The sequence below is a fragment of the Ascaphus truei genome, chromosome 1 (assembly GCF_040206685.1).
Source record: "Ascaphus truei isolate aAscTru1 chromosome 1, aAscTru1.hap1, whole genome shotgun sequence".
NCBI lineage: Eukaryota > Metazoa > Chordata > Amphibia > Anura > Ascaphidae > Ascaphus > Ascaphus truei.
In genome coordinates this window covers 158,409,124-158,434,744 of record NC_134483.1, presented here as the reverse complement: position 1 = coordinate 158,434,744, position 25,621 = coordinate 158,409,124, and the positions used below count along the sequence as shown (strand labels likewise).

The 25,621-nt window shown below is 42.0% G+C and overlaps 1 protein-coding gene across 1 annotated transcript in view; it reads left to right on the top strand.

The window, feature by feature from the left end:
• Positions 1–25,621, top strand: part of KDM4C (lysine demethylase 4C) — a 418,437-nt gene that overhangs the window by 323,267 nt on the left and 69,549 nt on the right. Inside the window, exons 16-17 of the mRNA XM_075596483.1 lie at positions 2,276–2,331; positions 5,401–5,509. Of these exons, the coding sequence (XP_075452598.1) occupies positions 2,276–2,331; positions 5,401–5,509 (165 nt within the window). The remainder of the gene's footprint in view (positions 1–2,275; positions 2,332–5,400; positions 5,510–25,621) is intronic.

The following is a 25,621-nucleotide window of genomic DNA, read 5'->3' as shown; positions in this document are numbered from 1 at the left end:
TTGCCATCAATTCTCCCCCCCTTACCACTTGGAATGTAAACTCTTCAGGGCAGGGAATCCTTTTCCTAATGTTACTTTTATGTCTTAAGTGCTTATTCCCATTATTACTCGTGTATTACTGCTGTAAAGTTCTATGCACGTGGATGGCACTATACAAATAAAGATATACATACAAGTGTATGGGATGTTAAAATGGTGCTCTAGCCAAGGCCCAGTGCAGAGGCCCAGAATTATTATGCCTGCAAAATACTGTATAAGTGCACATAATGCTATAGAGCTAATTAATGTTCTTAAATACATTTTTACGCATGACATGCTCATACTTTTTTTGTTAGAAGATGCCAACGTCTGGCAACCACAGAATGCTTAATACACTTTGCTGAGACACACAAACAGGTGTAGCGCCCTTGTTCTTGCTCACTATATTTTTGATCCAAGTTTCTTGTTTGATGCTTTAATATATTTACTGACTGCATCTACACTATTTTTGCTGTAATTAAAGGAATTGAAAATGCAGATACGCAGTAATACTACATTGATAATGCCTCCAGGGATGGCTGGAGCATCACTCTCAAGTCCTGTCTGTTAAACAATTGAAAACAAGCAATACAGCAACTACAAAGCACAATGGTTATCCAGAGTGCATCTGAAATATGAAATATGGTGGCATATATCCACATGTTTTATACTATGAGATTCACTTCAGTGTCTGTTCAAGGTCAACGGATCATAATTCTATTTGTGCACCACAGAAAGTGTCAGAGTTGACTTAGCACATCTTTAATAATTTTTTTGCTTGCTATTCACCAGCTTCCGAAAGATGACAGAAATGATATACCGCAATGCAACGCTCTTATGCAGGAACACAAAAACCAATATCCTTTCGGGGAAAAGACCTTAAATGTACAATAGCCCTCATTTGCATTCAAGACATAAAATGTTCAGTGTAATACTTATTATATAGCTCTGTATTTAACACGGTAGAATATTAGATTACACATTCAGTTACAGTTGGATAAAATTATTGGTCCAATGTTACAGTTGACACTGGATCTTCAAACGTTCTTTAAACCACAAACGTGTGTGTGTGTGTGTGTGTGTGTGTGTGTGTGTGTGTGTGTGTGTGTGTGTGTGTGTGTGTGTGTGTGTGTGTGTGTGTGTGTGTGTACATTGATACTTACGTGTACAGTAAATGCATGTTTAAATGTATATGTTTGTTTTTCTACTACATATAGGTTGATTATTTAGTATTGATAGTGTGTGTGTGTCTGTCTATATTAGAAAAAATAAATAAAATTGGTAGACATTCATTGAAGGGGTTGTATATTTTGTCATTTTGCCCCATGCTGTAAACAAAGCTAACTTGTGCTCTGCTCGGGAAGAGGTGAAGCTGAAATTAATGGGGTTCACCTCCATAGACGACCTGCTTCAATATAGTATATAAAAATAATAAAACATTGGATAACTGTAAGAGCTGCTCAGGGAGACAGAGGAAGAGACCGCTTCTCTTTCTCTGACTCCTGCGTAATTATTACAGACCCACGGCAAGCCCCATAGGATAAACGCTGCTGTGGTTCCATTCAGAAGCAGGGACCCCTGCTGAGTTGATCCTCCTGGGCAGCTTACTGCTTTCTTGGTAGTGATTAAGCCTCGCTCGGGCGCTGCCACCTCGCACGCCCACGGAAGCAGCAAGTCCTGCTACATCTGTATGAATGATGTAGACTGCATTGTACTGGAAGGCTCTTCCACACCTTCACACTTGCAACAGGGAAGAAATGAAGGAGTTAAAAATTTCGATAAAATTGATATAAACCCCTCCCTCCCCCCCTAGGTTTTATTGTGTACAGTGTAGGTTGTTTTAACTGCAAGCGTAAGTGAAATAAGTTTCTGTAAGTGAAATAAAGGATTTTTTCATTAAAAGAATAATAATGTTTTTTTCACCATCAGACTAGAATGCAGAAGTTCCATCAAGCCCCTACATTTGCAAGTTATTAAAAATAAAACTGGCTGTGTTACAGAGCATGTCAAATAGAAGCAAGAAGCGCTTCTTCCCTGTTCGACGACAGACTCTGGAAGCTGTTCTTTATCGACATTCCTTTAACTGATGTTTTGTAAAAGCGCCATTAGAAAACAATTTTATTCTACTAAAAATAATGACCAGGGCATGATTTATGGATTTCAAATTTTCTTTTCAATACACAGCAAGATGAAGCTCCACTAGGCTTGTTTATTCATGTGTTTATTATTTATTATTATTTTTTTTATCCCCCTTTAGGAATGCTGCCTATGCAATTTGAGAGGAGGTGCACTAAAGCAAACAACTGACCAGAAGTAAGTCACGAAGTGAGGTAACGTAATCAAAGGAATACCCGGCACTCACCTACTGGACTCCAGAGTGCTGGGGGGAACCTGCATTATGTTGCCTGTTTACTACTCTCTAGAGCAGTGTTTTTCCACAGGGGTTCCTAGGAACCCTTGAGTTCTCCGTGCATCCCTAAAGGGTTCCCTGACATTTTCAGGTCATTTGAAAATCGTACCAAATAAAGAAGAATTTACAAGGCATCTAATCTCAGACGCCCCTGTTAGAGGGGGGTTGGGGATCCGTAGAATTTCACATAGGGTTCATTAACCAAAATAAGGTAGGAAAACCACTGCTCAAGAGTGGCTACTTATTTAAAAACAAATGTACAAAATGTAAGCAGCGTTTCCACTATTTTGAGTGCTCGTTTAGGACCTTCACTCTTGTAGATTTCAGTCAACTTACTGTGCGGTCTCATGTTGACCAGTACTGCTTTGCTTTCACTGTATATGTGTCTTTAACTCAGTCCCTACCGAATGTCTAATCATAATTGCTATTAGGTGTCTATAATTCTCTGCACATCCTCATCTCGAGCACCACACAATGTGTGTGCAGTTTAATCAATCATTGCTGAATGTCTCTGCACAGTCCCATCTTAAATACTTCCCAATGTGTCTAGCTCTCTGCAGTCTCACCTGGATCATTACCAAATCTCTTAACTGAACATTTCAACCTCAGTCGATGCTTTTCTTTGCAGTTTTGTCTCTGATTTCCAAATATACAGTATGTAATTCTGAATAGTCTCCTTTCAGTCACTGCTGAACGTCTGTAATGCTCAGTGTTGTCTTTTCTAAGTCCCAAGGTTGTGTCTCATTTGCTGTGTAACTTTGTTTAGTCTCACCTATTACTGGATGTGTTTGCTAAAATGCCAGTGTAGGTATTCCAACACTTGTCACTGCAGTCCCTGCTTCAACATGCTTTTCATTCCCTACTTGAGAAATTGCTATCAATTCTAATTCTCTTCTTTCAACCTGCAACCAAGGGTTTATTGGGTTCATATTTTTCAACCCTGTTGTCCTTTCGTAACGTGGCACTCTGGAAGAGAAAATATGCTTTCTGCTTGAACTTCATGTTATAAAATGTGTCCTGGATGTGGTTACATTCTTCGCTTGATTTTCAATATAAAGATATATTGTTTACTTGTGTTTATTTTGGTTCCACAAAATGCACATTTCTATTGAGATGTGCGATGTCAGGCAGTTATTGGAGATAATGAAACTCCTTTGTCAATGTCTGCGAGAACCTTATCATACCCCAGCGTATTTTCTTCATTAGTCCTAGAAGAAACTCATGATTACTTAATATCTTTCAGGTTTTGTCAAAAACCCAGAAACACTTCTGCAAATAATGAATGTTTTTTTTTTTAAGAAGTTTGTTTAAAAAAAAAAAAAAAAAAAGTCTGCTTTTTTGTTTTGCACCGATATGCTGCATATTTTAAATGCAAGTAGCATACAATTCTGCACATAATTCTTCTATAGAATTGTGTAGCTTTGTGCTCTCACTGTAATGTGTATTCACCCCGTTTGTCACTGTAGGTGAGCGTGTGAAACCGCGGAAACAGTGATCTATAGACTATACATGCAGGCAAAGGGCTACATTTATTAAAATTACCATATTATTAAACTGTGCTAAACCTAAAGGCTTATTCAATTAAATCAGATGCAGGGTGCGGCATGGCACGGTTTCATAAATATGGCCATAAGAGTTTGCTACGAACTATGGATGGTTGTATAAACCGAATACATAAATTAAATAACTTTTATTCTTTTTGGCACATGCCAAGTCAGTAATGAGTTACAGACTGATTTAGTCATATGTTCTTTATAATCCCTAACTGCTGTATTTGTTTGTAAATACATGTTTCTATATAGTATCCTTTACATCTGAAGTAAATTGAATCACTTTTAGTTTTTATAACACAATAAAAGTGTCAATTTTAGTAAGTTTTTGCCAGAGTTTTAAAGCGACAGCCGAAGCTTTTATTTTTTCCCCTTTAATATGTGCATCAGTACAATCCACACAAAAAGTAATTAGCTAAGCTGCCGATCGATCCATTCTCCTGTGATCGATCGGCAAAATTTAACTTTGATTTTAGGAGGGGGGGGGGGGGGGTTCACTAAATGACGGCATAGAAACAAAAAAAGCTTGTTACATTATAATACATATGTAGCGCTGCTACTCCCCCCCCCCCCTCCCCTCTGGGAGACCTTGCTATTGCTACAGGTGTATTGGTGCTTGGTCCAGGAGAGATGAGCTTCCATGATGGTAAGCGGAAACAGGACAGGCTTTTGGTGATCCTTCAGGTTCTTCTCATGGTGTCAGCGCCTCCAGTCATAGCAAGCTCTAGGTGTACTGGAGACTGTCTTCTCTCATACCTTTACCCAATAGTCAGTTAGGCAAAGGTATATAAAACAGGATCATTTATTGAGGCAGCCACTGCAGTTGTCATTACAGCATATGCATGGGTTTTCAGTTCCAGGCCTCTGGATGGTACTGGCCTTCTTGCAATCTTGAGGCCTTGCAATCTGGTAGGTCTCCTACTCTTAACCCCTTAAAGGGCTGAGAGCCTGTCTCCTCCCGGCCGGGAGGGACTTGGCTCCACTCCTCAGACCAAACTCATAACTAGATTGACTATAATTTAGGACACTTCCTCCCTAAGGCACAGAAAGGGAGGGCACAGGGTCTGCACCATGATTGGCTGTACACAGACCCAGTTTCACCTCCACCCCGGTCACTCAGAGCGGCAGCATGATGGGGGGGGGGGGGGGTAAACCCACAGGATAGCTCGACACTGCCTGTAGCTGCTAGGACTTATCTGGACCAGCCATGGCTACACATGTAGCATTTTCTTTTTTTAAACATCTCTGAATTACAAGTATGTTCTCATAGTACAGAAATGATTTATTAAAAAATATATAATGTAGGATATTGCTTGGTCTGCAGCTTTAATGCTACTTATGCTAGTTTTGTTGTATAATTATTCTCAATATTAATTGAATGTTTACTAAATAAGTACCTATCTTCGTGTTTTCTTTTTTTAGATGGGCACACATAATCTGTGCTATTGCTGTTCCAGAAGTCAGGTTTCTGAATGTGACAAAAAGATCTCAAATAGACACCAGCAGAATTCCCCTCGAGAGATTAACGTTGGTAAGTATACCATGCATATTTATCATGTGATAAGCTAACGAATGACACAGCACCGCAGACTGTAGGCAAGTTCCAACTGAAATCAGTTTAGAGTGGTTCACTATGGCTTTATATATTTAACATGTATGCGCTATGTACATGGTTCATAAAAGTTATATGCCATGCTTTTCTTCCCTTCCAACACTCTTTAGTAGTGATCATCTTCCAGAAGCAACTACTAGTCAACGAATCGAGCAATATTATACAGTACTTTCAAGCACATATTTGGCTGCAGCATGGTACGGAGTGTGAGCTTCCTCTGGAATTGAGATTTGATGCATTAAATCATGTAAAGAAAGCAGAAGCCCAAATATATTCAAGTTCATCTCTTAGACCTTCCTTTCACTGGGGCTTTAAAGGAATGGTTGACTTGCATTAATGTGTAGCGCTCTATTCTCTTAAGGTTTTACTCCACTGGAACTTTGCATCTACAGTACTCCCACCTCCTTATGCCTTTCTCTTCTGCTTCTATTGCCAGTAGTCTTGCTTTCCTATGAGTTTTTCATATCCAGTTTCCCTCCCAGTCCTCTATCTGTTCCCTCTGGTTTCCCTTGTTTCTTTCCATGTTTTCCTTCTATATCCTCCTATAGCATTCTGTCCGTGCCAGAGATGTTAGAAATGCTGTTACATCTCATGTACATACATGGATTCGCGGCTATGTTGGTTCAGCATGTTTTTTTTTTCAGTGAGCTGCAGTAAGGTTGAGAATAGGTCTGTACAAATGGATGTAGACACAACTGATCACTGTTGTGTGATGATACTTGCGTTGGTAAAGATAGACTTGTTGAGCTTCTTCATTGTTCTCAGACCATGTTAGCAAGAAAAATACAGATGCCGCAGGCTTCTTTGATCTCTTTTGTGTGATACAGTATGTTGGGATATATTACAATATACTGCACCAACATTGCCACTGAATTGTATAGAAACCCTGTGATATACAGAGTTGAAGCGGCAATCCAGGTTGCTTTTTTTGTTGATTTATTTTAGTGATGGGATTGAAGCAAGGGGTCTCCAAAGCTGAACTAAGTTTATTTCATCTGCGAGGAGCTCCTGCTTCCCAAGATGCTTGCCTCCATAGGGGGTGCCAGTATCTGTAGTTGGCAGCTCAGACTGGGTTTGTTGAGGCCAATCAAAGGGTGGCTGTAAATGTCCCACATCTTGTGGGCCAATACGAAACCATGACGTCATCCCTTGCGGCTTCCTATTGGCCCGCATGATGAGGGACATTTAAACATGGACTTTCCGGCACGCCCTGCGGAGGAAAGTATCTTGGGAAGTTTGGGGTCCCCGGAAATGAAATAAACGTAATTCAGCTCCGGAGACCCCTGCTTCAATCCAATAACTAAACATATAAAAAGATACAAAACATGCTACCTGGAGTGCTGCTTTAAAGCTGCAGTTGAAGATATATATATATATATATATATATATCATTCAATATGTGCATCAATACAACCTACACTCTGACAACTGATTAGCTAAGTTGCCAATTGAGCCGTTCTCCTGTAATCATTCGCTGAAGATTCGGCTCGGGGTTCATTAAATGCATCTTAAGTCCTCTTCTGCTGCACTGACAGTCAAAGTTCTTGAGGAAGATCACTTGACCAGGCAGGCACTAGATTAATTGATTCACTGCTAGAGAGGGCAGGGCTCAAAAAGGTGATGCTTTTTCAGAAGGGGAAGAGGATGTGACTTTCTAAATGGTTGCTATAGGAACAAAAATGCCTGTTACATTAAAATACATTAAAAATGCCTTTAAAATTGTTTTATTTGTAAAAAAAAATAAATGCTACAAGCATTTTCTCATAGTACAGAACTGATTTATTAAAAGAAAACACACATGTATGATATTACTTGGACTGCAGCTTTAAGCTACACTATTAGTTATTGGACACACCTCTAAATACCAGTGCGTAAGGTAAAACACATTCGCCTTCTACAATACCAAATTGGTATAGGTTTGCCGTTGACTGAATAATTGAATTGACAGATTTAGCTTTTGTCATTGTTCCCCTGGATAACACAAACCTACTCGGCTTAATGCACATTAAATCATGTTGCTCTGATTTCAGCAGTCATGGAAGAGGAATGTGCAGTTTAGTCAAATATTTACTCACATTTGCAACAAATTAGTGTAATATGAATTTTCCTCTTCAAATTGAATTGAAAGCTTAAGTGGTTTCACCACTTTTCCCTGTCATGTTAATGGAAGAAGGTTGACGTTAATGGTCAAAAGGTCTTTTTATTTACAGTTTCTTTATTGCTGTAGAGGCACAAGAGGGGCTTATCTTCTATAATAGTGAGGGAATTCTCAATGATCCCTCCTGTGGTTTCAGTAGATGCCAATAGTTAACTTAACGTGCAAAATACATTTTACTTTAAAAGCAAAAAAAACATTACTGCTGCTGCTTAGCACTAGTTGGTGGGACTCGTTATCAATATACAGCAATGCACTGATCAATAGCAGTAAATAAGATAAGCTTGGCTGTGGCGACGATCATTTACAGTATATACTTAATAGTTTCCAATTTAGTCATTGGAGCCATTAGCTATAAGCATCTAATATGCGGTCAAACAAGGTTTGCTTCATCTTTAATTCTTCGTTTTCACTCATTGATTCAGTATATAGCACCACTGTCACAGAACACTTTTGAGCTCCCTCCCCCTGACTTCTTTTTAAAGCAAACCATTTTGTGGGTCTTAGTTCAATGTTCCTTCTGCACTAAAAGGAGCACGACTGAGATACCTGGTGCTATTGTAATAGCTAGTGACAGTGGTGCTACCCCAGCAGCTGGTTTAGATCACACTGCTAGAGCTGTTGCCTGGAATAACACAGGTTCTGGGTTCTGTTCCTGTTTGCCCCCTTCCTAGCAAGGTGCCTTAGGTTTGTCAACATAGGTCTTATGGAAATCCTTTTAGGAAGTGTGGAGCGCTAGTCATTTCAATATACTTTGCATACCTCAGTATATCTTTCAGGTATCTAAGGTGTGCACAGGAGTCTCCATACAGTATGTTATTTGGAAGAAGTTTTAAAGAAAGATATATATATATATGTATGTGTGTATATATATGTTTGTGTGTGTGTGTGTGTGTATATATATATATATATGTATATATGTATATATGTATATATATATATATATATATATATATATATTTAAATTTAAACAGACAAAGAAAAAACTGCGCCCCTCAGGTACTGTCTCTTTTAACACTTAGAATGCATATATCCGAATGGTTATTTGGATGTCAGCAGTATTATATAAATAAAAAACGAATATAAAAATACACACAATAATAAAAAACTATGTAAAACTAAATTAGTGTGAGCTAATGACTAAATGGTCAAAAAAATAAATACATTTAAAAATATTGCAAACAATGAATTATCAACAAAAATATAGAAATCAATAAAAATCCATATAAAAGAAAAAAAAATTGTCCTGTATATATTTAAAAAATGGATGATGGCCCATTAATCTGGATCTGGCTGCTCTCTGCAAGGAACCAACGACCTCCCAGTAAATCTGCAAAACGACAAGAAAGAAAGCGCCCGATCCTCGTGTAATATGAAAAATACACTTTTAATACCAATGTTAAGTCCAACAAATTTAAACTAACAAACAAATGTGAAATAAAAGCATGTAATGAGTATACTCATTTGCCAACTGCACGAAGATGCTGCTCTGCTCACACGCCACTCCTTTCCTCCGTGAAGTCCCAGCTCCTCTGACCCACCGTCCTGCAGGGGCTTAAGAGATTGCACAACCTCTCCCGATGTAACCCGGAAGTCCATCACTCACACAGCAACTCCGGATGGGAGGAAATGGTATTGTGACCCCGTGGAGGGAAAAATGAAGGGGCAAAGGTTCGCCAATGTATAGCAACGTTCGGAGAGTCCCAGCAGAATAAGTGCAAATGAGTATAACCATAAACTGTCAGTAGCTCACACTAAACTTCCCAACGCGTTTCTTCACACTAACGGTGTGTATGTATATGTGTATGTATATGTATATATGTATATATGTGTATATGTGTATGTATATATGTATAGATGTATATGTGTGTATATATATATATATATATATATATGTATATATGTATATATACATGTAGAGGTATCAGTACCGTGTTAGCCGATCTTCAATAATCAAAAAATAAATAGATGATACCTTTCTGTGGCTAACGAAATGCTTTTATTTGTGCGAGCTTTCGAGATACTGATCTCTTCTTCCGGCGATGTTACAATGAATGAAGCAAAAGGTATATACATATACATAAACACACACACACACACACGGTTAAGTTAATAGTGGGTAAAAAAAAAGTGACAACGCTCCACAGTAAAGCATATAACAAATGGAAATTTTACTGCATGCTCATTTGCATGTCTTAGACAGGTTTGCAGCCCTGCCTTTCACCATTACCACCCAGCTTACCGTGCTTCCACTGCAGCAAGGGATTCTGGGTAGTGATATGCAAATGAGCACACTGGAAGGCAGGGCTGCAAACCTGTCTAAAACATGCAAATGAGCATACAGTAACATTTCCATTTGCTATATGCTTTACTGTGGAGGGTTTTTGTCCCTTTTTTACCCACCATAACTTAACTGTGTGTGTGTGTGTGTGTGTGTGTGTGTGTGTGTGTGTGTGTGTGTGTGTGTGTGTGTGTGTGTGTGTGTGTGTGTGTGTGTGTGTCTGTGTGTACTGTATATAGCAAATGGAAATATTACTGTAATATTAATATAATATATATATATATATATATATATATATATATATATTCATATTACTTGGGACTCTACTAAAATAGGTCCCCCGCTCTCATATTTCTGGGAGAAACAGATTTTTCAAAATCCGCAATTGGATTTAAGATCAAATCTGGGCGCAACGAATATTTCCGCCTGAAAATTGAAAAGCCCAATCCACCTTCGGATTTACATGTGTGGCTTGTACAGTATTTTGTTAAAAACACTGCGAAAAATCCGGGGATCGGATTTCCACCCTTTACCAAACTCTAATTATTTACGTACAAAAAATGAAAAGTGTCTTGGTCTTTTGATATCTTTTGAAATCCAGTCGAGTACCATCTCAGTCCAACAATTGTCATTAATTTTTGTGAAATGTCCGGCCCATAGCCATTTCAATTTCTTCACCATTGTGATGTCACAGACTTTTGTTTGCTTTCGAACCCATTCACTCTCTTTCCTCTCGCTCCAGGTAAGACCCAGCATACATTACATTTATACTTACTACTTTTAGTTATCTCAAACTTCTGAATTGTCTCTGCATGTGGTGTCCAAATTTCACATTCATATGTGAGCACGGGCAGGATACATTGGTCAAACATTTTCCTTTTCCGGCACAGGGGAAGGTTCCTATGAAAGATTGTCTTGTTTCTTCCAAAATGCGCTCCTTCCCATGTTAATTCTCGTATTGCATTCATTTGAAAACGAACCAGCTATTGAAAGTTGCTGATCAAGGTAGACCTAATCTTTGACTTCTTTTAGCTTTATTCCATTCATTTCAAACGTAGTGTTATAAAAAAAATTTAACATAATTTTGGTCTTGCCGAGATTCATGTGGAGGCCCACCTTCTTACTTTCTTCGAAAAATTCTTGGATTTGTTGCTGGACGTCTTCTGGACTTGTGGCAAAAATAATGGTCACCTGCAATTTGTAGATGGTGTGTGTGTGTGTGTGTGTGTGTGTGTGTGTGTGTGTGTGTGTGTGTGTGTGTGTGTGTGTGTGTGTGTGTGTGTGTGTGTGTGTGTGTGTGTGTGTGTGTGTGTAATAGAGATAGATAGATATAGCTCGACAAATGCACTCACTTGGGACGAGTGCATTTTGCCCACTGGTGGGGTGCGGCGTATCCCCGACTCACCACCCCACCGCCGGTAAGACTTGCCAGCGGGTAAAGTGAAGGGGTTGAGAGAGGGGGGGGGGTTGCAATAAGGCAAAAATAAATTTGGGGTGGGAGGTGGCGGTTGGTGCCTATTTTCAGGTGAGTGGTTTTTTTTTCTAATTTGTCGAGCCCTGTATATATCTATATCTATAATCGTCCAAGCAGCTGTCTTTAGAAGTTGTCTAGACAACCGTATGTTCCATCGGGTGTAGAAAGAAATACACCCAGTATGAATTGTGTGTCCATGATCAGGGCTGCCCCTGCGCGGCCGTGCACCTCGACAAATCTCGTCACCCGGTCACCACTGAGTGACAGGATTTTGCGTGCTGACGATCTGACAAGCGGCGCGTGCTGTCTTCTCTCCCCTCCCCCCCCAAAAAAATCCCACCTCCTGATTGGCTGGCACGCTGTCAGGATTTTTTTGGGGGCCCGCACCAAGCTCTGTAGGAGCTTGCAAAGCGAAGTCCGTCTTTTTCTGCATGGAGCAAGTAAGGTAAGTAGTGCCCCTTACCTCCCATGTCCCCCCCTGCTCCGGTTGCCCTCCCCCCCCCGTGTGTCCGTGTCACTGTCAGAGTCTGTGAGTGTCAGAGTCTGTGAGTTAATGAATACAGACACCAACCCCCAGTCAGTCATAGTAACCCACCCAACCACCTAAGAGTCAGTCACCCACCATCTCTCTGTCTCTCTGTCTCTCTGTGTCTGTCAAATCCGCCCGGGCCCTAACAAAGTTGATCATCCAACTCCCCCCCACTCCCCCAGGCCCCTACTGAATCCCCCCAGGCCTTTTGTCACATTGGATGTAGCATTGAATATCTTAGTCTTTTGTTGAAAATATTAAAATAAACAAATTGCATTGTAACGTTTTTTCCGTATTAACAATAACAAGAAAACAGTTAAGTAAAAGTTGTGCGCACAACATTTTTTTTCGTGGTAGGTGCGCTATGGGTTGGGGGTTGGGGGTGGGGGGGGGGTGGTGGCTGCTCCTTTCATTTGTCCTGGGCCCCATGATTTCTGTTGGTGGCCCTGTCCTTGATCACTATTTATGGTACATGTTTTTAAATAGAACAAAACACTTATAAGGCACATTAATAGCAAGCTAAATTCCATATTATTTGGGCCCATCAATAGGGTTGCCAGGTGTCCAGTATTGAACCAGACTGTCCTGTATTTTTACACTCTGTCCAGTAAAAAAAAATAGAGGTAATACTGGACATGTATGTGCCCGGTATTACCTATCTGGATATAGTGACCTGACCGGTTTGAGGGGTGGGGTAAGGGGGTGCAGGATTTCCCAGAGCAGGGAGAAAGCAGGGCTGTTGCTATGGGGCTGGACAGCTTCCTCCATCCTGGTTGCTGCTAGGTAACATCAGGAGCCTGGGGGTGGGGCCAAGGAGAGAAGGAAACAGTGGTGAGAGGTGTGTCGAGTGCGTCAACTTTCACCATTGTGTCCAGTATTTTTGAAAAAGCCAACAGGCAACCCAACCCATCAATTGAATTAGCCATAAGGTGTCTCCCTATGCTGGTGTCTTATGAAATAATAGCATTAGAGCCACCGACAGGGGGGGACAACCAGTACAGGTGTCCCGGGCCCGGTATTTGCAGGGTGTCTGGCAGCCGGTGCTGCAAGTCGTCCGGGACCTCTGGCCTGGCTGCCAGTCATGGCTGGGCCCCGACTCTCCATCAGCTGCAGGACTCTACCTCACTGTGTCCCACGCCGAGCTTACAACGCTGGCGGTGCGCGGCGGGCCTTTCTAACATCAGTGCGCCGGAAGTAAGCTGGGCCTCAGGAGGCAGGAAGAGTGGGCACTGTACAACTGCTGGGACAATGTTCCAGCTGCTAAAATAAGTGCTGAAATGGAATTCAGCACGTGGGACAATGGGCTCCTAAGAGTCCTGGGCCTTGGTACAGCCGAACCGGCTCAACAGGTGGTATTGCGGTTCCACCACTGTTGGCATCTTATTTTGGATTCTGACTTGGACACCCTTCAGAGTATACTGTGAGTTCCGAGTCATTTACCTCAATTATGTGTAAGAATACATTTTTTTTGTCAAGTCTCGTGACTCCCTTTTCATTTGTAGAATCGTAGGAGCAAACACAAGAATGATAACATTTTAAAACTAAGAATCCAATATTTCTCTTTATAAAAATACTGTTTTTCTACCATCTCTTTTGATGCACATAAATATATAAATTTTTATTTCACTGGCTTGCAATCTTATCCATTTCTTATGCTCTGTCTCTATAATGAACTGCTATAATGGTTATTTGGATTATTGTTCTCAACTGCTCCCTGCCAAGACTGTGGGGAAGAAAATAAATATGATCTAGAAATCAAACTTGGGGCAGTATTTATATCTGAGGTTATATAGCAGGGCCCCGGATATATGGCGGGTTCGTTCCAGAGGCCCGCCGTATAGTGAAAATCGCCGGAAAATGGATCCGGTGATTTTCAGTTCTGCACGTGCGCAAACCGGCATTTTCGCCGTTCTGCGCATGTGCGACCTATGCACTGCGTGCGCAAACTACGTTATGCGCGCGCAAACTACGTTATGCGCATGCACACCGGGCGCACCCGCCCGTTCTGCGCATGCGCAATGTAAAATCCAACACGGCGGCCCCCTTCTCGGTGCTGCCGTATCAGCGGATCGCCGAGAAGCAGGGCGCTGCTGTATACTGTATTATAGCAGAACAGGAATTCCTTATTACATACAGAAGGTGTACGCTATTTCCTCATATATTTATTGTACTACAGTGCCATTAAAATGTATGTAAATGTGTGTGTTTATCTGCATACAATAACACTGTTTTATTTATGTAACACCAGCCATGTACTCTATGCAGCTGTATGTTCGATTAGCATACAGCATTGCATGTAAAGAAAGATTAAACAGTGGAAAATGACACGACAAATACAGTACACATTTCAAGAGCAGAATCCTTGCCTTTAGGTGCTAGATGAGTGAGACAATAGTAGTAAATGTAAGGGCATTATGTTTATCATGCATAGCCAAGATTTAAGTAAGTTAATTAGGAAAAGGTTAAGATCAATATTCACTATGGGTGGGCAAACTTTTTAAGTTGCGTCGCCCTCCCCCTGCTTGCGCTCCCCCCTGCTCTCCGGCATTTCTATCTGTGAGCTTGCGTTGCCATTTGATGAATGACACCACGTTGCCATGGAGACGCGTGCTCGGAGAAGCAGGTGAGAGCAAATTAGGGGGAGAGGGGAAACCATTAACGGCACTATTCACAGTGTTCCTTAAAACTTCATTTGCATGATTCCTTAAGAGCTTGTGACAATTTTAATATTGTAATTGTTCATTTGTCTAATATTTGCAATTTGAAATGTTCCCCTTCGCCCTGTATTTTCCCTTAACCCAGAAAGGGCAAAATTGTGGATAAGGCAGTGTACTTTATTTTAAAAACTATTACTGTAGTTTGAACAGACACAAGTTGAGTAAGCTACTAAAATGTAAACTTGTATTCAAATATTTATTTTTAGTCTCTTCAGGAAGAAAATCATGTTTCAAACACCATATTCCCATTATTCACCCAAAGCAGTACTCTAATAAATAAAACCCAGCTTAAAGGGGGCATTTCAGGTAGACTTTGCAGACACAAACGTGGCAATCTTTGTTGCTCTCAGCATTTAACTGCCGGCGATTATATATTGACTTGTCGGAGCGAACAATCATTGCAGCGTCCTAACAAAAGGTGTACGTACATGAGGCGCTTTTGTTACTTTATCTGTAGCGATTCCTATTATGTTTACATTTGAAAATCCCATTTCTCTGTCAAAAAAAAGAGGAGGTAGAAAATGAGTTGGAGAATAGAAGAAGGTGCCCCCAGGCTTTCAACGACCTCAAATTTTGTATTTGACAAGTGGACCGAATATAAGCACAAGTGTACTCTGAGCGACGAACGTTATTTTGAAAAGGGATTTACACTACAATGATGACTGATCTATAAGCCTTTCAGTGTTTGGCCGGGGCCACAGCATTCTACTTGGAAGCCTCGGCACTTTCACATGTGCACCTAGAGGGAAATAATAGCAAGTTTGAAAGAGGCCGATTGTGGTTTTGAAAGATGCATCAATTCTGGAAATGGAGGTTTTACCATGTTTTTTTTAAGTTGGAAAATGGATTCAATTTTTTTTTGTCAATAGTCAACTATGTTTTGCAGTATTTCTTTTTTTACATTATATACAAGTTATTTATTTATTCATCCCTTTATTTATTTTTTAACTAATGAGCTTTTTCATGTAGAATTTCTGTTAACTGCGGGTTGCTTGAAGAGCCTGTAATGCATTGCGCTCCAGTAGCATAGGGGTTAAAGATATTTGTCAAATTGATTACATTGTGTGTTTTTCCATTTTGTTAAATCTACAGAAGGATGACAGAAGCTCATCGTTTTCTTCCTTGCAGTAAAGAGCACAGACATTTCTGACAGTGATGCATGGCACGGCTATCATGCGTTGCCAGAGATGTAAGGGCTTATTGATTACCATGCAACATTTCAGAAACTATTGCTGTAGGAGCATTTAAGAAAATATATATCATTATGCTGCATGTTGTTGTGGCAACATGCCCACTTTAATCAAGAGGCGGAAAAGAAAAATGACATCAGGTGAAACCTAAAACTAGAGCGAGTTTGAGCTTGAAAGTTAGTACGGCTGAGCTGCAGCATTGTAGAATAAGATGTGGACAGTAAATGTGGTCTTTCCCCTTTACGATACATTATATCCAAAAATTGACTTTTTTCCGTTTTCACTGATATACTTTAGTTTTATGTTCTTCGTGTTTAACACTACTAATGATGGATTTTTTCACCTTGTGGGCAGTGGAGAGAGTTGACCTTTTCTATTCCCTGTCTCCTTTCATGGCAGATCAGGGTTATTTTCTCATATGTGCATTCTCCATAAGTTCTGGTTTGATTCTCTTTCTGTACTAGTGGTTTCCTTGTGCTTATTCCATACAATGTTTATTTATTTGACTTCACGTCCCTAGGGGGCAGTAGGTGTTAAGATGCTACAGTATTAAAAAATTAACTGCATAGTTTTTCGAATCAAGCACCTATCTTGAGCGACATACTGCCTGACAGACTAATTCTGCAGTTGTCTATTGACTTGAATAAGTCTGATAGTTTTGCTGGCTATCTCTGGATATATAATCTAGTGGCAGTTTAGTTCTGAATATTTATTATGGTATAGGCTGGCAGTAATATAAAAATATAGGTTGAGAAGTAAAACTGCCTGGTATAGTGAAACTGCAGATTACTATTTAGGTAAGTAAAGGTGGCACAGCCTTCAGTACACAAAAGCTTTAACAGACAAAGATTTGAAATTCAGTCATTTATAAAGATTCAGGAAGTTATTAGTAATGTTTAAATGCCATTTTGAGAGACATTATAAGGCATTGTGTTGGTTATTAAACACACAGCAAGATATGCATACATTATTACAGTATGTGTATCACCTCCTCAAGGGAGGTAAGGAAATATGTGAAACTTTTTAGAAAGCTTAATCTCATTAAAACAACGATGAAAATGCTCAAAAAGCAACATCCTGCATAGCGTACAATAGTCTAATACCATCTGCTAGTGACAGTACTGTTTTGTAGGTGTTGGCAAATTGATATTTGTTGGGGACTGATGTATCACTGGCCCTGTCCGTCCTAATAGTGGTTATCCCTTCTGCCTGGTTCTTACTGTGTGAGAAAGATGTATCTGACAGTATGAGTGTTTTGCTGTCTTAACATTCATGCTGTGCAACACTGAATGTGAGCATTATACAGTACATGCCTTACACTTTGCTGTGTCCTGCTAAAAATATTACCAAGTATGAGTGTTTCTTGACCGTTAAGGCTTATTTTCTCTTATTTTTTTTCTGTAGTTGTGGTGCTATAAAATGCTGCCTGGGAGGAGTTTGCATTTATAGAGTCACCCATGTACATAGCGCTTCTCAGCTGTAACACGTGTGACATAATAACACGAGACATACAGTAATGGGATAAACAATGCAGACAAAAAGGTAAATAATAGGAAATTGAGTCCCAGCCCCAAAGAGCATTCAGTTCAAGTTATTCATAAATTCCCCAGTGAAAAATTTCTTAAAAAATTTCTTAATCCCCCAAATTGTATGTTTATATATTAATGTAACACCCCTATGAACACACAAGTACATTGATGGACATTCCCGCATAATGAACCAATGAAGGGACTTGGATCAGGCTACCAAGAAGGATGAAATCACAGAAGAAGGAGTTAGGAGTGATATAGGGAGAGAGGAGCATGTCAGCAGGTGAGAGACCCATGAGTAGACAGACCTCCTTTCCTGAGGAGCCTGGCAAGAGATACAGCGTGGTGGCAGAGCCTTTATAGTCTGGCAGAATAGCCCTTCTTAGAGGTAGTGGTATGATCCAGGAGGGTACATCATGCTCGCAAAGGGAACTCACGTAAGCTGGGGGGGGTTCTGAAGCTGTGAGTAGACCAAGTAGAAACACATCCAGGAGATCGCTCCTACGACACTTCAGTATCTTTCTCAACGTACACCACTATTGCAATTCTTTGCGAAGTACTGTCAGGCTACGATTATACCAGCTCCAGCTGGGCGGCAGCGTGATTTGGTGACGTCACTGCTGTGATGCGGCAAGTGAACTGAAGTCAGGAGGCAGCCGAAGGAGACAGGGAGGCATGGTGGAGGCATGGCCGTGAGCGGTTCGCCCTCATTGGCTGAATCACTCACGTGAAGCGGCCGTCGCCTGCTCAAAACTAAATCTCATGTCTGCTCTCCAGTCTGCCACCCTGCAGTTCCAGGCGGCGAGCGAGGTATGTTAGCTTTAATTGAATTGCTGCAATTTGTTTTTGCGCCACGCGACACCACCAGATGATTTTGGTATAATCACGACCTTATAGGCCTGCACCTATTAACACACGCATACTTCCACACGAGCTCCAACGTTGTGCCAGCACCAATAGTGGCCCATTAGTTAACACCTGGGCCACCGGGACTCAGAGACACTGTGGGACAATTGCACAGCAGGATACATGTCACGGGAGACCAGGACTTTTAACACTTTTATAGCTTTCTGGGATCATTCACTAGGCAAAACAAGGTAATAGAATAAAATGAGGTTTATTCGGGTAAACCCGCGTACACACAAATGAAGTACAAAATACAGACGGACTACCCACTTACTGGGGGTGAAAACTAGCCTCAAATAGGTGCAGGACGTCTGCTTCAGCAAAGGCTTACCGTGTCCGCGCCACGTCACTGGAATAAGCCTGGAACAAGTAACATTTTTCCTCAGAATTTGGCCTCGGCTAGGCTTCCCTGGCACCTCAATGCCTAGTGCTTTGCTATTGCGAGCAAAGCACCTTGGAAAGCCTGCCGGCGCTTCACTGGACCAAGTCCCAAGATTGCTTGTAAGTCTGAAAGACAGAGAGAGAGAGCTCTCTGATTGGGCAGTCCCTTACATAGACCTCGGTGTCCTACGTCTAACATGGAACAGGGTCTAGCGGACAATCAGAGCTTGGGAACTTTTTCCACCAGCCAATCAGAACAGGGGCTCGTCTGGCTGCTGATGTCAGAGGAGAGGGCGTGCCAAGCCGGCTTGAAAAAACGGATGGGCGGGAAATATGAATTAGCCAATGGGTAACGCAAGCAGCAACTTCCCCCCAACTAACCCATTGCCGTCTCCACCAGGTCTGGCAGTCGCAAAGGGGCCCCAGTGGGGTGCCCTCTGTTCTCTAGAACTGACACTTAGCCTTTCCCTGCTCACCAATCGGTTCTCTCACCTCTTTTGAACTTCAATGTCTATGCAGACATCCTGGCCCCTATGTAGATGCCCAGGCTGACTGCATAGACATTTATACATACAGTACAAAACATACTTTAATAAAGTATAGACCTTGGGGAACCTTAAACCTGTGAGGGAAATGGGTCTGGGATACCTGGGCTCGAAAACCAGGATTCTGGGGGACACCGGAGAGCCCCGGTATAATTCACCTCATGTACCTGCAAATCATGCCTGCACGTCGGGGAGAATTGCTGGACCTCCGGTAACTTTGGCGCCCGAACTCCTGCAAACAAAAGGAATACATTTCGACCCAAATATCCAACCTAAAACTTACACTCCCGAAGTTTCATGTCTGTAGGACACTGGGAACATGCAAAGCATCAAAACAGGTCACTTTTTTACTTTGCTTTAACATTGGGCTGGAAATACAACATGGTCGCAGATCACAGATTCTCCATAGATTTACATTGGACTTTCATAGACCACCCCGTCCTTATATACAGACGGGTACACGCAAATTATTCACTATTTGTGGGTAACATAACAGTACTACTGGCTACCCCGGTCAGCAACACTTAATACACTTTTTAACCCTAGTTGCCTCCTAATATCCACCCTTAGGCCTCGTCCAGGGTTATTGCTTGCTGGCGGAGGCGCGCTGAGGGAAAGCTGGTGCTTTCCCTGGCCTTAGACAGCGCGCCGTCCGGGGGCGTGTCGGCGGGCCAGTGACATCACGGAGCTGGTTCGCCCTCATTGGGCGAACCGCTCACGTGACCGGCCCTGCGCTCCGGCAAGCACTTGAATTTAAAAATTACCTAAGACCTACGCTTCCGCGCGCTTGCGGAAGCGTAGGTGAGCCCCAACTAAAGCGGCTCTCATTGCGGCTGTAGGGGCTCACTGGTAAGTACAAGCGCGCCTCATGCCCGAGGCCTTAATCTCCTGCTCCCAAAGTCCCTGTCCTGCAGCTATTTCCTAACAGGGACCCTAGCTATACCTGGCATCCCTAGCTTACATTCCTGCAGAGGACCGTAAAATGGGAACAAAAATATAGGGAAATACATCAAGGCGCACAACTAGACCCAAGAGCTGACACTTCAGCCCTTGACATACTGTTTTAGGGGCAGCCAGCTGGGTGTGACCTTTATTAATGAAGACCGTCTACTCCCTACCATCACAGTACACTACTATTATCGCTATATGATTGCCATAAGTATTATTTATGGTCCTCCAATTCTTAGGGCCACTGTATGTGATTTCTGTGTTTTCCATATATAACGTATTGGTATTAAAAAGATATGTCCCGCTGCATTGTCTGACCCCAGCCTGGTTTCTCGCCGTCTGAGTATTCTCTTTAAGGTAAAGGGGAGGTGGAGACAGCACCCTCCCCCCCCCCACCCACACACACCTTCATATATAAATATTCATACATCAAGGGAAATAAAGAGGGATTACATTAATAGAACAATATGAGACAAACTAATCAAATAAAAACGCATTTGCTAGCAGGGAGCACAATTTTTAATATGTCCTATCTTCATTCAGTATTTTCAATGAGTTCATATTTACTACATATTCTGGTTAAGTAGATTTCCTATAATCAAACTTTACAGATCCATCAAACTGGTGCATTTTTTGGGAATTTCTATGATTGTACTATGGAATTGCTGATCCTGTACTGTAAATGCTATGTTGTAAATGCCTGTAATATTCACAGGGCTTTTTCTTTACTGCACATCTGGCTACGTATATCCATGACATAAGCTTCTACAAAACATTGGTATTGGGGTCGCTAGTGAGCAGGGTGAAAACTGATCAAAAGAACATTCTTAAAATGAACTTCTGTAACCTGTATCTCAGAAGTATGACCTTCCCTTTAATCTTTCTCTTGTTCTTCCATAACATTGGCTGTAATAGAACTTCTTTCTCTTCAACTCCGGTCCTGATGTGACCCATAATTTAGACAATAAACACACATGTTCAATAACTTCTATTTCTGGACACACTCTCTGCCCTCTTGAAAATCCAATTTCCTCACTGCATGCAACATCACTTTACTTATCTTCTCAGAACACTAAGGCCGAGCTCATATTGTGTGCAATGGCTTCCGTGATGTCATAGCCACACCCCTGCCACGCCCCATCGCCTCCAACACTGAGCACAGATCGCTTGTGCTACTGCAGAAAGAGCTCGCACTCTCGCAAGCATGTGTATGAGCTCGGCCTGTGGCCTCGTCCGGGGTGAGAGCACACTCACTCGTGATCAAAACAATGAAGCGCAATTGTAGCATCCATACTGCGCGTTCACGTGAGCGTGGGGAGGCACGATGCTTGCAGAGACAACATTTTTTGTATTTGTTGTGCTTGCCCTGGTCACGTGCGCGGTTCAGCCAATGAGGATGAACCGCTCACGTGACGTCACAGGCATGACCCTTGGCACGCCTCCCTATGCGCGCAACTAGCAGGCCAGGAATTGGCCGAGCAACATGAGCGCCTGACGTCATGGCGCTTGAACTGCAGCGCACTCACTTTTACATTGGATGAGGCCTTACAATGGTCATTAAAAAGCAAATGATTAATTATAGTGACATTTATTTATCTGTTTTCCTCAACGTTGCCAGTGAAAAGAATATTCACCTGGCGCTCCAATTGTGTAAGTGATCTAAGACACTCAAACTATATAGTGAGTGTGGATAAGTGAAAACAACTTCAGTGACAAAATTACAAAGTGATAATACGTAAAAATATTCAGTGAAAAATCAAATATATATAATATGAAAAAATGTATGACCAGTTATCGCTGCTCTACCCTCGTTGAGCCTTCCTCTGTGGGTTTTAGAATAGTTGTTTGTAGAAATACGGGGAGCGCAGGTAACCGGAAATATAAAGATCAAAATATAGAGCAATATCGTCTAATGCAGGTGAAAATTTGAGTCTGCTCCCGCCAAATGTGCACTCACAATCAGAATGTTGTCATCAGGAATCAACACCCTTAAAGGCTTTGAATCAATGTTCCTTCTGCCTCGCAGTGTAAAGCTCCAGTAGGTCAGTGCATAAGTTTTAATACGGTGCAGTGTGGATACCCCATGTAAAAGAAAAAACAGCAGGATAGTGCAGATGGTATTGGTAGTATATTCTTAGCAAATACAAGCCAAATACACACTTAATTTCAACCACAATATTAGGCATTGAACAACAGCAGATGTATGCTGTGGAGGGAAAAAGATTTGGGTCTATCAGCAGGGTCTCGGCGGCTTTCTCCGGCATTCGTGTCCTGGAGCTGGTGCGCTGTCAGCTCCCCAGACGTCCAGGTCTCTCCGTCTCTCCTCACCTCTCGTGACGCAATGATGTGGTTCCTGACCGTCTCTCTGCTCCGACTCAACGCGTTTTGCTCCTTGCTTCTTCAGGAGTCTGCTCTACCAATACCATCTGCACTATCCTGCTGTTCCCTTTCCTTTACATGTGATATCCACACTGCACCTTATGCACTGACCTAGAGGCACATAGAAATGTTACAGCATAAGTACATTAAACATTAACAAGTGTGGGCCCAACATTTTTTTATTTAAAACAGTGTTGATCAATATTGGGATGTTGACAATAATTTACACGATCATATTTTCCTCTGTAGTCATTTTGGGGGGTGTCGCGGTGCGCTCGTCCCCACAACATTGAAATAAAATGCTGGAGGAGTGCGCAGTGTCTATTGGCTCTTACCTTCTCTCCAGCGGCTTCTGGCAACGTGGAGTCAAAAGGCACTGTGATGTCAAATGACATTGCCGATGCTGGTGTAAAGCTAAGGGGGGGGGGGGGGGAGGGGAGGGAGCAGGCAGGGGGCGCAAACAAAAATGTTTGCGTACCGCTGCTGTAGCCTATTTGAATCGTAATTCACACTATTTTTGTAAGCTGTAGTGTCTCAAAAATGAATATTCTGTCAGTGCGCCAGTGAGTGCCATAACGTTGCTAGGTTTGTACATTCCATTTACATCTGTGTGTCATGGGCTTGCACCAATATATGTGCCATTTTTTTCTTTGATGCTTATGACATAATGAGGGGGAAAAAAAAGATTAGTACTTATTTCTGATTTTCTTGCGTAAATTTAATGGCAAAATTCCATATGCGCCGTTTCGTCCATAGACTCCCTAGTGACAGAATTTTGTTTCCTAGCAAAAGCTATTGCACTAAAAAAAATCTTGTAGAAAAGTTGTTCTCTGCCAAATATCACATTTTAATAAGTAAAGCAAGTTTTACAGTGATTATTTAAAATGGCCTTGAAATCACAAATGCCTGTGAATCTCACAGCATGTCAGTTCTCACTTCTCTCTTATTGTTCTTCACAAACTCTGATATGGAATAAATACTAGCTTTTCTGGGGGGAGGCACGGCAGTTAGAGGTCCCGCGCTCTCCCCTCCAGGCATTTAAATGAAATGCCGGGGGACAGGGCGAGGCCTCTATAACACACTTCCGTTCCCTTTCAGCGACGCGTCGTCATGGTAACCGGCATCAAATGACGCGGCCGGGGTCACGTGACGTCAAGTTACCATGGCAACATGACGTCATATGATCTCGCGAGTCATTTGATGCCGGGGCCCGAGCGTGTGGGGGGTGCGAGGCGCCGAGAAGAGCAGACAGGGGTGCACACGGGGAAAAGTTTGCGCACCCGTGATATCGCCTATAACATACAGTATGTGAGAAGCGTAGTAAATGCAGCTTTCCTCATAATAACCACGTTTTATTCATAGCTACAGTATGCTGGAAATCCAGTGACTGCTGAAACAGCAAGGCTTTTGTTAAGATTATAATACGAATCTAAAAGAATTAAGCTTTGTTCTTCTCTACCTTAAAAAGGATGCATACAAAATGAGGAAACGGCTGAGGAATTCAAACCAAGAGCATTGCATTGCCCTGCATAATTCTACAAAGTTACAATAGTGAGAATGGGCATTTGGCAGGGTGGAAAAAAACAAAAACCTAAGAGTACTGTACTACAACAGATGTGCCGTTGAGTTAAGAAAGTGATTTTGAAATTAACATAAAAAGTGCTTTTTAATTGAGAAACAACCTCTTCTGGTTATAAAACAGTTTGAGTCTTATATTTTTTTAAAAGACTGTTTAAAATGAGACACATTCTTAAATCGTCAGTGCCACTTAGCAAATTAAAATTACAGATCCATTGCACTACAATTTTTACGTAGGGTTGAAGCTGGTGGTACCCGGAGCTGAACCCTGTTAATTTCAGCGCTGGGGACCCCCTGCTTCCGGAGATACTTGCCTGTGAATTATGTCCCGGTAGCTGCTCTCGGCTACCAGGGTTCACAATATCTCTGCTGTTCCGATATTGCCCGGAAGCCGGCAGCCGGAAGCCGGGACATCGGTGCGGCTTCCTATTGTCCCATGTGCCACGGAAGTTTCAAACTTCAAAGCCCTGCTTCCTGAGCCAGAACAGATACCGGGACCTTCTTCATAGGTAAGTATCTCCGGAAATAGGGGGTTTCCGGAGCTGAAACTAATGGGTTCAGCTACGGAGACCCCCTGCTTCAATTATATATTTTAAAAGTGCCTTTAATAAAATACATTGCAATTACACAAAAGTGCATGCACAGCGCATTGTACTATCTAGCATACAATTTGTAATAATGATTTCATACTGTACTTGAAAGCAGTTGTAGCCCCATTTCCCCCATGTCTAGGGAAACTACGTGGGGTGCGTTATGTTATCTGAGTGGCTCACAGGAGGCCTGATCCTCTGTTGCAGGGAGCCTGGGGTGATTACAGTTGATCTAATGACAACGCCCCACACCTGGGAGGGATTCAAGCGCTGTTGGATAACCCCTTCCCAGGAACACACAGTAAAGAATAAATATCCACACACGGTGATATAACAACTTATCTTTACTGACAACATATTACTGTACACAAACACAATAACGACACCCTGGTGAGACCCCCAAAGTTCTGAGGTGGCTATGGGCACCTAACCACCCGGTGTCCACAGAGTCCAGCCCACCTAAGTGTGTGGTAGCGCTACCCACAGAATGTGTGTATGGCCGTTGGTGCATGTAGGTGATGATACCTTTCTGGGTACTCCAGTACCCGGGTACCGTCGGATGATACAAGGATCCGCCTGATCCAACGAAGACGTCCACCTTTGCGTGGGGTGAACTACCGTTGGAGTGTCTCACCATTAAGAGTCTCTTCCTTTGATGGTGGTCTGGTCCCAGACTACAGACCACAAGTCACTACGCGGAGTCTAGTCACAGTTGCTGTGCCTGTCACTATGCAGCTACTGGGGAAGTGTCCCTATCTAGGGCCTTCCCTGCAGCAACCACAAGCTGAAGGGACTTGGGGCAATCTGGCCTAGTCCAGGGACGAACTGC